This window comes from Peromyscus maniculatus, chromosome 3 (assembly GCF_049852395.1).
Source record: "Peromyscus maniculatus bairdii isolate BWxNUB_F1_BW_parent chromosome 3, HU_Pman_BW_mat_3.1, whole genome shotgun sequence".
Lineage (NCBI taxonomy): Eukaryota > Metazoa > Chordata > Mammalia > Rodentia > Cricetidae > Peromyscus > Peromyscus maniculatus.
The window spans coordinates 95,199,654-95,216,948 of record NC_134854.1 but is presented as its reverse complement, the minus strand read 5'-3'; the positions used below and the strand labels follow the sequence as shown (position 1 = coordinate 95,216,948).

The 17,295-nt window shown below is 44.3% G+C and overlaps 1 protein-coding gene across 4 annotated transcripts in view; it reads left to right on the top strand.

Moving 5' to 3' along the window:
- Positions 1-17,295, top strand: part of Dnah6 (dynein axonemal heavy chain 6) — a 233,090-nt gene that overhangs the window by 85,658 nt on the left and 130,137 nt on the right. For all 4 annotated transcript variants that reach the window (XM_042273489.2, XM_042273487.2, XM_042273488.2 and 1 more), the window contains exons 30-34: positions 5,750-5,887; positions 7,191-7,358; positions 10,768-10,916; positions 12,914-13,021; positions 16,472-17,027. In XM_042273489.2, coding sequence (XP_042129423.2) covers positions 5,750-5,887; positions 7,191-7,358; positions 10,768-10,916; positions 12,914-13,021; positions 16,472-17,027 — 1,119 coding nt within the window. The remainder of the gene's footprint in view (positions 1-5,749; positions 5,888-7,190; positions 7,359-10,767; positions 10,917-12,913; positions 13,022-16,471; positions 17,028-17,295) is intronic.

Here is a 17,295-nt window from a genome sequence, read left to right as displayed (position 1 = left end):
GTGCGGTTGTAGTTTTTAATCTGAATACAAGTATTAAGTGCTTTCACCAGCCTTCCTTGTTTGCAGCTTTACTTAAATCAACAAGAGATAGGGGATGACGAACAGAGAAGAAAATGCTATTAAAATAGGACAAAGAGAGAAAGTCAACATGTGGTGGGCTGGGTCATCTGGGTAAGAATCAATGCAGGGGAGACATGTCAAGAGTGAATTTAAAAAAAAAAGATCTGTGCAGGGTAGCTTTGGGGTGGCTGGAAAGATGGCTCAGTCGTCAAGAGTGCTTGCTGCTCCTTCTGAAAACCTGAGTTCATTCCCAGCACCCACGTCAGGTGGTTCACAATCATCCATAACACCAGCTCCAAACTATCTGACACCCTCTTCTGGCCTCCATGGACACTGCAGGCCTCACACACATACGTAGAGACACACACACATAAATAATAAAATAACCTCTTAAAATATATACATAAGAAAGTAGAATAAAAGGTCATACAGGCTACAGGGAAGACATAAGAACGAAGTCTAACTTTACTGGAGAAGATGGGCAGTTGAGAGACATTGATACACAGTGTGAGGTTATGAAGGCTGATGCACAGCTCACTACTGAAACACTTGCCTAAGGAATTTCATTTTTCCACACAACCAAAGATACAAGCAGCCCTCAGGGAGCTGAAGTACATGGGAGGAGAAAGAATTAATGGTAAGGTTTTCATACATTTGACCTTGGGGCCCCTTAATATGTTCAAAATTTATCAAGTCAGATTGTAGCCATTGGTGTTTCACATGTTAGAAATCAAAGATAATATATTTTATATATTTATTTGACTTAAAATACCAATAATAATGTTAACATAAATATCCATTTTGTGACTTTTTGCAGGTAAAAAACTTCTTGGCTACTTATATGTCTTTTTAAATCTTTGGTGGTTGGCAAAATGGATTTTCATATTTTCTTTTATATTTAATCTCTTGAGGATTGTTGTTTTTTGGTTGAATTGTCTAGAGAAAATCTAGTTTCTGGTAGAAATGTCCTCTGAAAAGAGGAATATTTTAGTAATTTTTTTAGGTAGTTGAGTATAAAAGACATATAACACTTTAGTGCAATTATGAAAATGCTTTGACCTCACAGACACCCTGAAAGACACTTTGGGGCTTGCAGAGATCCACGTTGGCTTTTTAGTTCTTCCGATGGGTGCTATCAAAATCACAAAAATATACATTTCTTTCTTTATTGTTAGAAACTTTGAACACTACCAATTCATTAAGACATTTTTTACACATTGTCTTCCAACTTTCTGCTTTCCATTTCCTGTCACAGTTTGTGACATTTGCACACTGTTCAATACTTGTCTCTGTTTTGTCTGGAAATGGAATATAAAATGTCAGTGCCTCACACAGTATTCATGCTAAGATTGCTCTTTGTAGGATTTAAGGGCATGTTAGACCCCTAGATAAGAATTAACCCAGCAAAATACATTACCTGCCCTTCAAAGGAGAGAATTATTTCAAGCAGTGAATAGTCTCTTTCTTTAGCACCTCTAGGACAGTGTTTTCTTTGTGTGTATAAATCGCCCAGTGATCTTCTATTAAAATAGATGAGATATTCGATTCTATTTGCTCCTCCAGTTGACCACAGTTTCAGAAACCATAAACATCAGAGCGAGTCATTGGACGCCCACAATGGAGTAAGACAAAGAAAACATACCGTAATTGTTTATGAGAAGAGACATAAGCACTCTGTCTAAACCACAACATGACTGAACATTGCTCTCTTCCAGTTACCTAGTAACTGCTGCCTCTTCAGCAAAGCTTCAGGCAGCTGTCCTTGGGCCTGCTACCAAGATATGCATTATCGTGAAATGCACCACAGAATTCCCCTGCTCTCTTGTTTGTATAAGATAATGCTAAAACTGCATGAGCCTAATCCAGTGACCAATGCCCTCCTAAGAAGGAGGAACTGTGAGTATAGTCACATAAATAGAGGGAAAAATTATGTGAGAAGACGCACTAGAAGCAGAGATTGGAGTGATGCAATGCAAGCTGGGAGATGGGAAGGATTGCCTGCAAATACTAAAATCTGGAGGCAAGAAGACATTTTGCCTAAGCAAGCATAGTTTATCAACACCTCAATTTCCCATTTCCAGCTTCCAGTGCTGTAACATAATATATATAATGGATACTTAAATCCAGCCAGTTTACTGCAATTTGTTGGTATACAGAGCAGGGGCTGGAGAGATGGCTCAGCAGTTAAGTGTGCTTGCTGCTCTTGCTCAAGACCCAAGTTTGACTTACAGCACCCACATTGGCCAGCTCACAACCACCTGTAAGTCTAGCCCTAGGCATCCAGAGCCCTCTTCTGGCCTTCACATGCACTTGCACACACGTGTACACATACACATAAATAAAAATTAAAAATTGGAGTTTCAGAGATGGCTCAGTGGCTGCTTTTCCAGGGGACACTGGCTTAGTTTCCAGCACTCATACAGTAGCTCACAACCATCTGTAACTCCAGTTCTAGGAGATCTGACATCCTCTTCTGGCCTCTGTGGGTATTAGGCCCACAAGTGGTACATAGACGTACATGCAGGCAAAACACCCATACACATAAAATAAAATAATAAATCTTTAAAAATAAATAAGTCTTTAAATATTATATGTCTATCTATTTATGTAGTACAGAACTCTTCTTCACTGAGCCTTTGCTGAACTCTCCCGGGCCAAGCCTAACCCCTACAACAACCCCTTTCCTCATGTTCTACAACAAGCCATGGTTCCTTCGGGGCTCAGTGGGCTCACTTCACCAAGTGTGTGTTCTCCCTTGTTGGGACAAGTAATAAATGCAATTGTGATTGGTTATAGATGTGTTCCTTGTCTACCCTGGGCTCCTATGCTTTGTCCTCTCCTTCGCTCACATTGAAAGGGGGCTGGAGAAATGGCTCCATACTTAAGACCATAGTACTTTTGCAGAGGACCTGAGTTCAGTTCCAAGAACCCATGTTGCAAAGCTCACAACCACTTATAAATCTAGCTCTAGAGGATCTTGTTCTCTCTTCTGGCCTCTGCAGGTATCTGCACACACACACACACACACACACACACACACACACACACACCTAAAAATCTAGCTGACTTGCAAAAACATTTGTTAATCAGTGGGTCACTAGAAACATCCCTTTCTGCAGCAGTGGAGTTTCTTCCCTCTTTTCTTTTTCTTTCTTTCTTTCTTTCTTTCTTTCTTTCTTTCTTTCTTTCTTTCTTTCTTTCTTTCTTTCTTTCTTTCTTTCTTTTCTTTTTTTTTTTTTTTGGTTTTCGAGACAGAGTTTCTCTGTAGCCCTGGCTGTCCTGGAACTCACTTTGTAGACCAGGCTGGCCTCGAACTCACAGAGATCCGCCTGCCTCTGCATCCCAAATACTGGGATTAAAGGCATATGCCACCACAGTCTGGGGAAGCATCCTTTCTTAAGATCACTAATTGGGACCACCCCTCTGTTAGACAGGCTGAAAGTTTTGCATTCCGGGCCAGTGTGTCATAATAAGATACTCTTTGGGTGAGGCCAGGCTGCTCTTAGCATCTACTGGGCTTTGATGCAGACAACCCAGGTGAGGGCTGGATTTCCAACTCCCACAGTCCTCCTTGACCAAGAATGGCAGAATGAGAGGGTCATTTGTACAGGCATGTACTCAAGGAGCCATGGTTTAGCAAAGAACTGTTATCAAAAGTCAAATTCAAGAACGTTTTTCTTACTTCTGTTAAACTGCACACACATGTGTATTGCTTGGACATCTTCATGTGCCCCAGAAGACAGGCATTGCCCAAGGAAAAGTCCCTAGCTCCACGATGCCTCTTGATCTTTAGTATTTCCCGTTCTGTTGTTCAGCACGTGTTTAATGTTTCTAATGTTGATCATAATATTTTTAATTTTCAAAGACTTTCCTATGCCAACATTCTTAGCATTTTACGAGAATGCAATTTCCCCTCAAATCTCTAAGGATTCCACTGGAGTTATTTCATATGCTTGTCCATTTCCTAAATGATCTTCATTTCTTCCATGGTTGCTCACATGTCTCATTCCTTCTTTTCCTGCATGTTGGTTTTCACCCAAATACATGTTGATTGACTTCTTGGCTTATATGTATGAAGAGAAGACTAAGTTGTTTATGTGGGTAGCCTGTTTCTCCAGAGTGTGAGCTGTGCTTTCAGGTCTAGCTTGTATGGAGAGCAGACTTCTCCACAGAAAGTCTGGACATGGAACAACCAGTACACCTTATTGAGTGATAGCTGAGGATTTTCCTTCTAAGTGTCCACATTTCAGTTGTTTTCTCTCCTGAATAGAACCATCTTTTATTACTGAGTATCAATGACTGAATTGAGAGATCTGGAATCATCTTTCTTTCCCTGTCTCTGCTTTCCTGGCCCCACCACCAATGTCCTTACCTCTCATGATCTTGTAGTATCTCCCCTAAATAGACTCCTTTGTCTACAACAAGGTCCTGGTATTTTAATCTGATGGAGAAAAGTCAGTGTTGAAATCTCAACAACCTTCCACATAGAAGAGGAGAAGGAAAGACCAACAGATGAGGAACCACAAATTGTCCTGCACGTCTTGATGTTGGGTTTGGAAATTCTTGAAGACCCCACTGAACCGTATTTCTGCTTTTTCTACCTTGGGATGTACTTCTCTTGGTTGTGTGATCTGTTTTAATGTTTCTCCATCTTCTGGCAACTTTTTTCCCAAAATTTTCTTCCTCTCATTATTTTCCCCTTTGCATCATGATTTTGTCACATGGGAACAGGTATGAGTGTAGACACACAAATGATGATACACAGAAAGAGGGGTGAGGGAGAGACTATGAACCTATGGTTGCTGGAATAGGAGGAAGAATAGTAACAGTACAGTTCACTTGACCTTGAGACAAAGTGCATCAGTTCCATTCTTAGAAACAATGCATACTACAAAGGAATATCAACCAAAACTGCCAGTCTCCAAAGACACTGTACACCTTAGACAGCACAGTTACACAGACATTCTCATGCACCACTAGATTCTGCTACAGAATCGATCAGCAGGGCCTGGAAAGGTGGCTCAGCTCAGGAGCTCAGAGCACTGAAAGCTCTTACAGGCTCCAGGTTTTGTGCCCAGAAGTCATTTGGTGGCTCCCAACGCAATCTTCTGGCTTCAGTGGACACTGCACCCACATGGAATACACACATATATGCAGACAAGATTCTCAAGCTTATAAAATAAAAATAAATCTTAAAAAAGAAGAAATCCAGACCCGCTCCCAGGGCAGCAGGGCCTCTGTTGGGAGTTCTCACGCCCCTCCTGCTGCCACAGCTGGCACCTTTCCGAGACTACAGAAATCCCCACTTGTGACAATCCCCAAGGCCTCTTCAGAACCCTCAAGTTTGTCTCTTCCATGAGTTGTACTCTTTGAGAACCTCTAAGTATTTGCTATAGATAAGTGGAGGTTATGAATAAAAATCCATCCCCCAAGGAGATGTTACATGTTATCATTTTATTTAACAGAGAAATCAGATCCAAACTACTTAAAGAGAAGCAAAAAAAAAAAAAAATACTTGTAGAAATGTGCTTGCTTCTGATCTGAAACGCTCATCATCATTAGAATACCAAGAGCAACAACACTCCAGAGACCACCCTCTTTTTCTCCGGTGTCTTAGCTCCAAACTGTAAACATCAGAGGAGAGAGCAGTGCATCATCCCGACGCTGATCAGCTTCGCTTGCCTTTCAGATGATGGGGCGCTTCTTCAGCGGCTTGGCGCAGTCCGGGGCCTGGTGCTGCTTTGACGAGTTCAATCGAATTGACATTGAGGTCCTGTCCGTCATTGCCCAACAACTCATCACCATTAGGAACGCCAAAGCCGCAAAGGTGAGACTCCGGGGTGGCTGGCTGTCAATGTCGCTTTCTCAGATTGGTCATTAATTCAGCAAGCGGTGCCCTATTAGGGAGGGTGGTTTCAGTATAATCCATGAATGCCACAGTAACAGTGCTTACTTGGGTATATGAAGTCCTGGTCTAAACAAAATGAGGAAACAAAGGCTGTGCTGGTTCCTGAGCATAAAGAGACTCTGAGACTAGTGCCTGAGCTCAGAAAACCCGTCTTCCCACCCCAATACACACACACACACACACACACACACACACACACATGCACAAACATATACAGATAATGTACATAGACACATACACACATTTTCTTTTCCTTACTTTTGACATTTATTTACCTGATGTTTCCTCAGTGCCACATTTTCTGGGCCCCATAACTTCCTTTGTGGCTTCCAGGGTCAACCTAGTGTTGGTGGAAAAATAGGAGAGAAAAACCTGAGGAATCCAAAGAGTCCGTACCTCATCAGGTGAGCTCTTTGGAGCTCATCGAACGGGAAAATCTGAGGGCCAAATAGAGAATCTGAGTGATCCTGCTACTTAATGTACCCCCATGTGAGTCATTCCTGAAGAAGGGGGTTTTGTATTTGGGAGGTGACAGCTGTGAGGGGTAGGACCTTCTAGGTTCGCTCACCAAAGAGCAGCACAATTCAGCCAACACAGACTAGAACCTTCCTCATTCCCTCAAGGAACTAACTGCCCCAAGTCTCTTAATTCCTCCCTCAGCCCCTTCCAGGAGACACTCAGACTTCCTCGGGCTCCATCAGTAAGGCTCATATTGCAAAGCAGGGGGTCTTTGGACTCACCCCAGCTCAGGGGAAATTACCATTGAAAGGTGCCCTGGTAAAGAGTTAAGTCCAACATAGAATCCTCAGAAGGTCACTCTCCCCAGACTCTGTCTTAGTGTCCTAGGGGAGCAGAGGCCACACCACTCAAAGACTAAAACCAGACTAGAGTTTCCTGGGAGGACACCAGAAAGCAGGAGTAGAGAGGCCTCGCCAGCCATGAAGTCTGAGGTAAACTGAAGAGTCTCAGCAGATGTTGAGACCGGAAGCTTTCAGGACTGGGTCAGGAAGGAGCACACAACTCAGGCAAGGCAGGCCAGGGAAGCAGAGAGTGGTAACACTGAACCCAGAAGAGACTGGAAGGAGGCAGCTCAAGAGACAAAGGATTCAGTGGGCTGTGCTTGGCCGCTCCTAAGTGAGTGTCTGACTCATGAAATGCTTGTGGGAAAGAAGTTACTAACGTTCCGAGAAGTGCTCACTCGTCACACCTTCTCTTTGAACAGCTCTCCAGATTCATGTTCGAGGGGCGGGAAATCAAGCTCATTATGACCTGTGCGGCTTTCATCACCATGAACCCTGGCTACGCTGGCAGAACGGAATTGCCAGACAACCTGAAAGCCCTGTTCAGGCCATTTGCCATGATGGTGCCCAATTACGCGCTGATTGCAGAGGTGAGCTCAGACCGAACCGAAGCGAGGAGAAATTCCATTCTAACAGGGGAAGTGTCCATCGACATGAACCGCCTAATTCTCTCAAGGCAGAGACTCCTTTTGTTTCCTAGTTTCTTTTCTGTTACTGTGATAAAATGCCTTGACCAAAAGCAACTTAGGAGAGAAAGGATGTATTTTGGCTCTTAACTCCAGATTGCGGTCCATCAAAGTTGGTAAGAAAAGGGAGCAGGAAGTTAAAGCAGCTAGTCACATCCACAGACCAGAACCAAGGGAAATGAATCCATGCTTGCTTACTTGGGCTCAGCTCACTTACACACTTACACAGTCCGGGGCCCAAGCCCAGGGAGTGGAGCCGCCCACAGTGGGCAGGCTTTGCCCCCAGCAGTGAATCCATGCCCCCATCGACACAACCACAGGCCAACCAGATGTAAGACTCTCTTCCCAGGCGATTCTTGATCATGACACATCGACAGTTCAGCTTCCACATCTCACTTTCTAAGCACTCAAGCAATGACTGCCCATTTTCACTCACCCTGGGTGTGAATTCGAGCACACAGGGACTGTCTCATTCTGCCGGTGTGTGTGGTTTTCAGTCTTACTGCCAACATCCAGAGTTCTCCCCAAATGGTTCATAGAATATAGCAGATTCCTAAAAATGGGATGAATCAGTGTATTTAATTAACCCATTTACTGGGGTTTAGTCAGTTCATCTCTAGGAGTTTAAGTGTCGGGATTTGTTCTAAAAAAAAGAACAACAACAACAACAACAAAACAGCACTATCCTCATTTCTCTGCGGATGTAAATTTGAGTCAAGAAGTATTGGAGCCCAGTCTGGGGCCTTGCGCCTGTAATCCCAGCACTCAGAAGGCTAAGACAGAAGGATTATTGTGAATTCAAAACCAGCTTGGGTAATATAGTGAGACTTTATCTAAAAAAAAAAAAAAAGACAAAATTAAGAAGTAGTGTTGAGTCAAAGCTGTATTAATCACTTGAATATTAATAATCACTTGATTATGAAGAAGGGAGTCCATTTGTAGTCTGTAACAGTTTGGGTTAAAACAGGGATCATTGCCGGGCGTGGTGGCGCACGCCTTTAATCCCAGCACTCGGGAGGCAGAGCCAGGCGGATCTCTGTGAGTTCGAGGCCAGCCTGGGCTACCAAGTGAGCTCCAGGAAAGGCGGAAAGCTACACAGAGAAACCCTGTCTCAAAAAAAAAACCAAAAAAAAAAAAAAAAAAACAGGGATCATTAATAAATCAACTATTTGTGATTGCTCACTCTTTCTGCATCTATCAAGGAACCCTTTTATTTGAACATTTTGTTCTTTCCTCCTAGCTAAGACCTGTGTGTGTAAGTTTTACATGTGTTTCTCAGAGCACTTTTAATTGGGGTACGCTTTATGTACAATAAAGTGCACCCAGCTCATACGGATATAAGCAAATATTTGCACAGAGATTCATCTGTCTGGCGCCAAGATCAAAATACAGGGCTTCCTTTCAGAACTCCAAAAGCTCCCTTGAGCTCTGGGCTGCATTTCATATCGATGGACACTTCCCCTGTTAGAATGAAATTTCTCGGAAAGCACCAGTTACTCCTGAGGCTAATACATTCCTTTGAATTATTAAAGAATCCCCTACCTGAAGTAAAAGGAATTGATTAAGACTAGACCAGACCAAGCCTAGAGGAATTTCAACTTGAGTTAGCATAATGCTCAGAGCGTTCGGAGGTGTCCCGTAGTATCTCCTGCAGACATGGAGATGTGGAGGGCAGTTCAGACAAACAGCGCCTTTCCTCTCACAGATTTCTGTGACCCACTCACTATGTGCTCGCATCTCCCACTTTGCCCTACGGTTGTGGTGCTCAGTCCTGAATTGGAGGAATCTCAAAGTCCAGTCTTCTGGGCATGCTTCCGGTTGTTGCCACAGAGGAATAGCCAGGGTTTCTCATCAGCAAACACTTTTAACTATGGCAAACATCCTCACTTCATAATAAGAGCGCTGGAGACTCCAAGTAGGGAAAATGAAGCAGCTGACTTTCTGACCTGGCAAAGCCGGGCAGCAGCCTAGAGTGGCAGACACACTGACCGAACCCCTAACACGAGTCCCTTCCTCCTTTTCCTCTGTGGCTGAGGAACCGGGAGGATTTGATCCGACACACCATCTAGGTCTTGTCTTCTGTCTGCCACTTTGTCTTATTCTGAACAAACATCCTGTGTGAGTTTATCTTCATCTGTCTTTTTAGTTTATCAGATGCATGACCTTGTCACATCTACAGCTCATTAGGCAAGCTCGGCTGACAATAATTTTCTATTCTAAACTTCTAGCTTGGGGTAGTCAGCTTAGCAGACTCTAGCAGGGCTCCTGTGCCACCTGTTCATCTGTCTCGGACCTTAAGCTGACTGCGAGCACCTTTGAAATGAGCTGTCATATCGCGTTCTTACATCATCATCTACAGTGTGGAGTCAACGGTGGGAGAGCCACAGAGAAAGCAGAAGGCAGTGGGTGGGCTGTGTGGTTCAAGCCCTGCTTCCCAGCTCACCTGCTATGGTCAGGGCAGATCACTGGTGTGATGGGTAGAAAGAAAGCTCCCTTCCTCCCTCTGCTGTGGAAGGCACTAAGATTTGGACTGCAAAATGACTCAGCAGGTAAAGGCACTTATCACCCTGAAAATCTGAATTCAATCTCTGGAACTTCCACAGGCATGCAATGGCACATGCACCGCCCCCCTCCCTCCCTCCCTCCCTCCCTCCTCCTCTCTCTCCCTCCTCCCCTCCCTCACACACACACACACACACACACACACACACACACACACACACACACATATAAATGTAAATAAGGATAGCAGCTTTCTAGGATGGAGAAGGGCTGCAACTCTTTGCTTGAATCGCCTCGGCTAAAGGGGGCAAATAGTAATTCCATCCCACCAGAGGAGCTCTCCTCAGCCTGAAGAAACCTGATTCTTGCTTTTGTGTTCAGAGCTGACACCCCCGTTCAACCTCTGTGTGAACACTTTCAAACACTGGACACAGCCGCTCCTCAAACCAAGTGTCACCAAGGCTCCGTCACTGTCTGCGGAGATGACAGAGCCACTGCTCATATCCCAGACAGCACGCTCCCTGTCACTCTTCCTGGGGCTCGTAAAACTCTTCTCATTATATCCTCTGCTTTCCTCGGTGCCGTTACAAAATGTCTGACAGAAACCACTGAAGGAGGAAAGGTTTGTTCTGGCTCACAGTTTGAGGGAACAGCGAGGTAACACCGATGCGGGAGCGTTAGGCAGCCGGCCACGTTTCTACCACACTCTGCACCCGCTGTCTCCTCACTGAGTGGTGTCCAGTGTATCCACGTCAGTCTAGTGTGCTGAAGGCAAGACAACGTGAACACTGCCTCCTCTCTTCCCTCCTAGGTGATTCTGTACTCTGAAGGGTTTGAATCCAGTAAAATACTAGCGAGGAAGATGACGCAGATGTACAAGCTCTGCAGTGAGCAGCTGTCCCAGCAGGACCACTACGACTTTGGCATGAGAGCCGTCAAGTCTGTGCTGGTCATGGCCGGGTAAGAAACCCCAAGGGAGACGAGAGCTCAGTCCCCAAAGGGCTGGCTGTGCGAACGTGAGCTCCGGCCTCAGAAGCCACGTGAGAAAGCCGTGACGGTGCTGTGTGCTTGCCATCCCAGGGCTGGGGGGGCAGAGCCAGGCAAAGAGCTGGGGCTCACTAGCCAGCCATGTTCCTGAACTGGTAAGCTTCAGGCCGCTGAGAGACCTTGCCTCAAAAAACAAAGTAGGTAATGACATCCAAGGTTGTCTTCTGGTCCCCAAGTATATGTGGTCACACACACACACACACACACACACACACACACACACACACACCACACACAGAGACAGAGAGAGGCAGACAGAGACAGGGATGGGGGTGGACAAGAGTGAAACTAACCATGTAATCAAATTTAAGTGGGTGACTCATGGGCTTTGAGAGCAGTGTCTGATGGGTATTAAGTGATCAATAAACATGGGTGCTGCTGTTGTGGGAATCCCTCCTTCATCACTCACGTGACCCAGTGATGAATCTTCACTGTGAGCCCAACTGAGCTCTTGCTAACTTGTGTTTCTCCAGAACGCCTGAGATACATATGTTGGGTTTTAGAGAACGGAAGTCATTATTGCAGCTGGTGAGATGTCAGTGTGGTTAAGAACATTTGCGGCTCCAAAGGAATGTAGCTCCCAACAGCCATGTCAGGTGGCTCACAATCTCCCATCACCCCAGTTCTAGAGGATCCTATGCACTCTTCTGACCTCTGTGGACACTGCACTCATTCCCACATACCCCCGTATATACCATATCCACACAATTAAAAATAAATTCAAATCTGTTTTTGAAATGCCTCAGTACCTGTCAGGCTGACCAGTTGTCAAAGATTCAGTCTGATGTGCACATGCTGGGAGGTAAATCCCAGGTTGCCTAAAACTACCTCAAGGGTTCAAAGGAACTTGGTTGTTTCTTCTCAGTCTGTGATTATCACAGACTCTGTCTTCTCAGAGAAGGTTCAAGTTCAAGACGAAGGTGGTTCCTAGTCACTAGCAAAGGAGACTCCGATTTCAGACTCCAAGTTTCCCCTTTATCACTACTTGAAGCTAGCACATCCTAAGTCCCTAACCTGCCCAGGACCTAAGGTGAATCTGCTCTCTTTCTGCTCTTCCTCTTAGACTGAAGCCAGCTCAGTGGACCCAGGGGTCCTGGCTCCTGAAGCTTGGAACAAACCTTGCCTCTACTCCCTGTCCCTTACCTTAGCTGATCAGATTCAGTACATCTCCTCTTTACGCATTGCTGGGTAACATCCACATTCAGACAACACAACTGAGGACCTGAGTTTGATTCTCAGCACCCACACTGGGTCGCTCACTACTGAGTAACTCCAGCTCTAAGGGATCTAACAACCCTCTTTTGGCCTGTGTGTGTGTGTGTGTGTGTGTGTGTGTGTGTGTGTGTGTGTGTGATACACACACATAAAAATAAAAGAAATGCATTTTTTTTTTTTTTTTTTTTTTTTGGTTTTTCGAGACAGGGTTTCTCTGTGTAGCTTTTCGCCTTTTCCTGGAACTCACTTGGTAGCCCAGGCTGGCCTCGAACTCACAGAGATCCGCCTGGCTCTGCCTCCCGAGTGCTGGGATTAAAGGCGTGCGCCACCACCGCCCGGCGCATTTTTTTTTTAAGGAGCAGGCAGAAGAGAAAGGCAGGGGTCATTCTAGACAGAGGGAACAGAAAGTGACAGCGATGTGAGCCATTGTGACACATTGACAGGACTCTAAATCCAGACTGAACAGAGTCTCGATTGATAGGGAAGGGTATTTGAGAAAATGTCCCTGCCACTCTCCTCTGGGTTTTATATCTAATGAAGGACTTGTCCCTGTGCTGTGATAGAGGTATATCAACCCACTCAGGAAGACACAGCTTTAGCTGGAATCTCAGCATAGTCCCTGACCCCGCAGGTCTAGAACATTCCATTCTGTCTTACACTCTTCAGTGTCATCTTAATGACTCTCTTGAATTTAGGTCTCTAAAAAGAGAGAACCCAGACCTAAGTGAAGATGTGGTCCTGATCAGAGCTCTGCGAGACTCCAACTTGCCAAAATTTTTAACAGACGATGCTCTCCTGTTCAGGTAAGTTCCCAGGGCTCCGGGGAGGGGGGGGAGTGAGGGGGCGGGCGGGGGTGTAAAGGTCACTGCCACAGTAGAGGGAAAGCATGCAGCTCCCAGGGTTTTCTGTCTCCTTAAAGCCAATCCATTTCTCATCTCCTCTGGAGATGCATGCATCCCTTAAGAAACACAGCCAGAGGTGGCAACACCAGCCTGGGAGCCCCCCACTGGGGAGGGGGCAGGAAGATCAGGAGCTGAAAGCCAGCCTGGGCTACATGAGACCTTATCTCAAAAACACCAGAAGTTTAAAAAAAAAAAAGATATAAGGCTGGGCAGTGGTGGTGCATGCCTTTAATCCCAGCACTCAGGAGGCAGAGGTGGGCAGATCTCTGTGAGTTTGAGGGCAGCCTGGTCTACAGAGTGAGTTCCAGGATAACAAGAGCTACTGAGAAATCCTGTCATGAAAAACCAAAAAAAAAAAGAAAAGAAAAGAAAAAAGAAAAGAAAAGAAAGAAAGAAAAAAAAACACTGTTTAGAATAAATGAACTAAATGTACAACACTATTCTAATCACCTTTTGTTTTTCAAAATATTGGTCACCAAACTGTCACTTTACAAATTGTTAAATTCCTGATCTTAGAGAAATTTCTAGTCTGAAAAACAAGTCAGCTTGGAATTTAAATATGAATGTGACTGCTTTAATCATTTGTTTTTTTATTTAATTAACCTTTTTCATTTATTTTACTTAATGACCACAGTTTTACCTCCCTCCTCTCCTCCGGTTCTCTCCCTCCCCTGACTCCCATTTACCCCCCCTCCCCATCTACTCCTCCATCTCCATTCAGAAAGGGGCAGGTTATAACTGCTGTGACAAAACACCTTAACCAAACAGCAAGTTGGGGAGGAAAGGGTTTATTTGGTTTACACATCCATATCGCGTCATCAGAGGACATCAGGACAGGAACTCACACAGAGCAGAAACCGGGAGGCAGGAGCTGAACAGAGGACATGGAGGGTGCTGCTTACCAGTTTGCTTCTCTGGCATGCTCAGACTGTTTTATTACAGAACCCGGGACTAGCAACCAGTCCAGGGGTTGAACCACCTACAATTAGGCTGGGCCCTCCCCCATCCATCACCAATTAAGAAAATGCCTTACAGCTGGATCTTATGGAGGCCTTTTCTCAACTGAAGTTCCCTCCTTTCGTATGACTCCAGCGTGTGTGTCAAGTTGATATAAGACCAGCCAGCACACTGTATGTGTGTTAGCTGAGCGGTTTCATTTCCTTGGTTTTGATATTTGAATATTATTTTCCCCACACCTATCTTTGCCAAGTTGTCATATTTCTGTTAAGGAGATTCCTTGAAGCAGATTTTTCTGTGACATAGTTTTTTTTTTTTTTTTTTTTTGTGTGTGTGTGTGTGTGTGTGTGTGTGTGTGTGTGTATACGCGCATCAATCGTTCTCCACCTTTTTTTTGAGGCAAGGTCTCTCACTGAACCTGAAGCTCATTGATTTGACTAGGCTCACTAGCCAATGACCTCTGGAATCTGTCTGTCTCTGCCGACTTACTCCTTCCTTGTGCTGGGTTACAGGTGTGCTACCTAGGTCTTTTACCGTGGTCCCAAGGGTCCAAACTCAGGCACTTTCCTCGCTGGGCTGTCTCTGTAGTTATAGAAATGGTTGTATGAAAATACTGATTTCCCCTCAAATGCAAAGAGTGGCCAAGAACAGAGGACTGTTTTCACATGCAGGTCTTCAATTATCTACGCCTCAGCTGTCATTTCCCATGTCTGTTAGCATTTATTATTCATAGATTATTTTCCCATTATGTTCTTTTACTTATGTTTATAGAAACTCAAACCCTGACCTGATATAGGCAACGGAGCTATCCTTCTAAGTCTCTCATTCATTCTTTCTTGAAGAGGAGGGTGTTAAGGCAGGCTCTCACTGTGTAGCCCAGGCTGCCCTTGAACTTAGGATCCTTCTGCCACAGCTTGCAGAGCTCTGGGATTACAGAGGGACTGTCATTCATTCACTACGTGTATGTGTGACGCCTTCTATCCCTCTGAAGTTTGCTTTGTGTCTATTTAGCTTCACTTTTTACCTTACCAACCTTCCATAGTTGTAAGCTTTCTGTCTTCCTTAGAAAGACTTCCTTACCAAAGTGTGCAAAATTCACCCCTTTTACTCCCATCTGGTACTTTTGCCACTTTATGTCTTCATTTTGGAAAATAAAAATATAATTTTTATTTTAACTCTAAACATTTCTTCTTTGAAATGTGCATCGTACATGGCACTGTGTTGTATAAGGACATTCTCATACAAGTCCATATTGTACATGGAGCACATCCCCAGGGACCTTCTGCCCTCCCCACTTTCCCTCCCATTAGTCTCCTTTGTTCCTCTAAATAGTTTACCTATGCTTTCACGTCACACGCACATATACGTGCATCTCAAATATATCTGTGTGTCCGTTGTGTGACGGTGACTGAGCCTCCTTCTTCCCACAGGAATGTCTCTTCTCAACTGTTTCTCAGAATTTCCACAGTCCTTCCCTTCCTCCCTTTTTAGCGAATACTAATTTTCTATTTCATTTGCAAGACTTTATTTGTCTTCTCAAGTTTTCATTCAGTGTGTTTTGATCACATTCACCCCCCTCCCCAACCCCTCCCAGACTACCTCCCTCATGCTACCCTCCTAATTTTATGTCTTTTTTTTAAGAACTAAGTCCAATTTGTGTTGCCCATATACTCCTGGGTGCTTGACCTTCCACCGGAGCATGGTCCATTTGGAAATTAGTAAAGGGTCATGAGGTGGGGGGTTTTCAAGGGAAGGGAGAGGGGACACGGTGTTATAAAGGGTTAATCAAAACGAGGGATCGGGAAGGTTGAAGTGGGGGGTAGCAGTGAGAGAGTGGGGTAGAGCAGGAGGGATGTGGAGGGATAGCTGACACTAAAGACCTTTTGAAAAGGCTGTATGGAAACCTACTTCTCTGGAAGCTTCCAAAAATATATAAATACTCCTATATAAAAAGAGTTTAAATGGAGTTACCTTATAACCTGCTGCCAAAGCCCCTACTAATATTCTATCTTAGCTTCCACTTTATTTTTCTCAATATCCACATATATCATGGGCATATATAATACTTTCGGGAAACATTGAAGTAAAAATTTCAAGTCTATTGATAAATTCATCAGCTAGGTGTTTGGTACTGTGCTACCATGCACTGTGGGCAATACAGAAATGAGTCCTATTATTGATGTGAAGGAAGTCCTGTTATACAGAAAACACACCAGTCTGCTGAGCAGGAAATGAGATCACTCAAGAGGTCAGAAAAAAAGGGATGGATCCTGGCACAGCCCAGGACAGACTTGTAATGTGGACGGACGGTCAAAAGGTCATCCCGTTACTGACAAGTATAGGAAGACAGGGGTGGCTGGCAGCTCCTAACTGTCGTCCTTTCTGTTTTGTTAGTGGGATCATATCTGATCTTTTTCCTGGAGTCCTAATCCCAGAACATGACTATGGTATTTTGCAGTCGACAATTGTGGAGGTCATGATTGGACAAAACCTTCAGCCTGAGTTATGCATGGTCAAAAAGGTGATACAGTTGTACGAAACCATGCTGGTGAGGCATGGCGTTATGTTAGTGGGACCGACAGGAGGCGGCAAGACCACAGTTTACCAAGTATTAGCAGAAACTTTAGGGAATCTGGAAAAGCTCAACACAGGCAATGCTTTTTATCAGCCTGTAAAAACCTACGTTCTTAATCCGAAATCGATCACAATGGGTGAGTTATATGGGGAAGTCAATAATGTAACCTTGGAATGGAAGGATGGTTTGATGGCACTCAGTGTCCGAGCAGCTGTGAACGATACTTCAGAAGATCATAAATGGATAATCAGTGATGGACCTGTGGATGCTCTGTGGATTGAAAATATGAATACAGTCTTGGACGACAACAAGATGCTGTGTCTGGCTAACAGTGAAAGGATTAAACTCACACCTCAAATCCACATGCTTTTTGAGGTAAGTGCACGCCTTACTGGGAAGTGAAATACTCAATGAATTGACCACCACCATCAAAAACAACTTACTTTTCAGTGATATATCATTTCATCATTTATCTGTGGTGGTGTTTTATTTACTTGCTGAGTACTTATTAAATTATCTTTTGTAATAGGTTGACACCACCTGTCAGACTGTCAGATGTTCCCACGTCTGTAAAATAGAAGTAGAATTAATTCTAGTTTCACTTGCTCTTTTTTTTTTTTGGAAGCAGATATGTGTGTGGCTT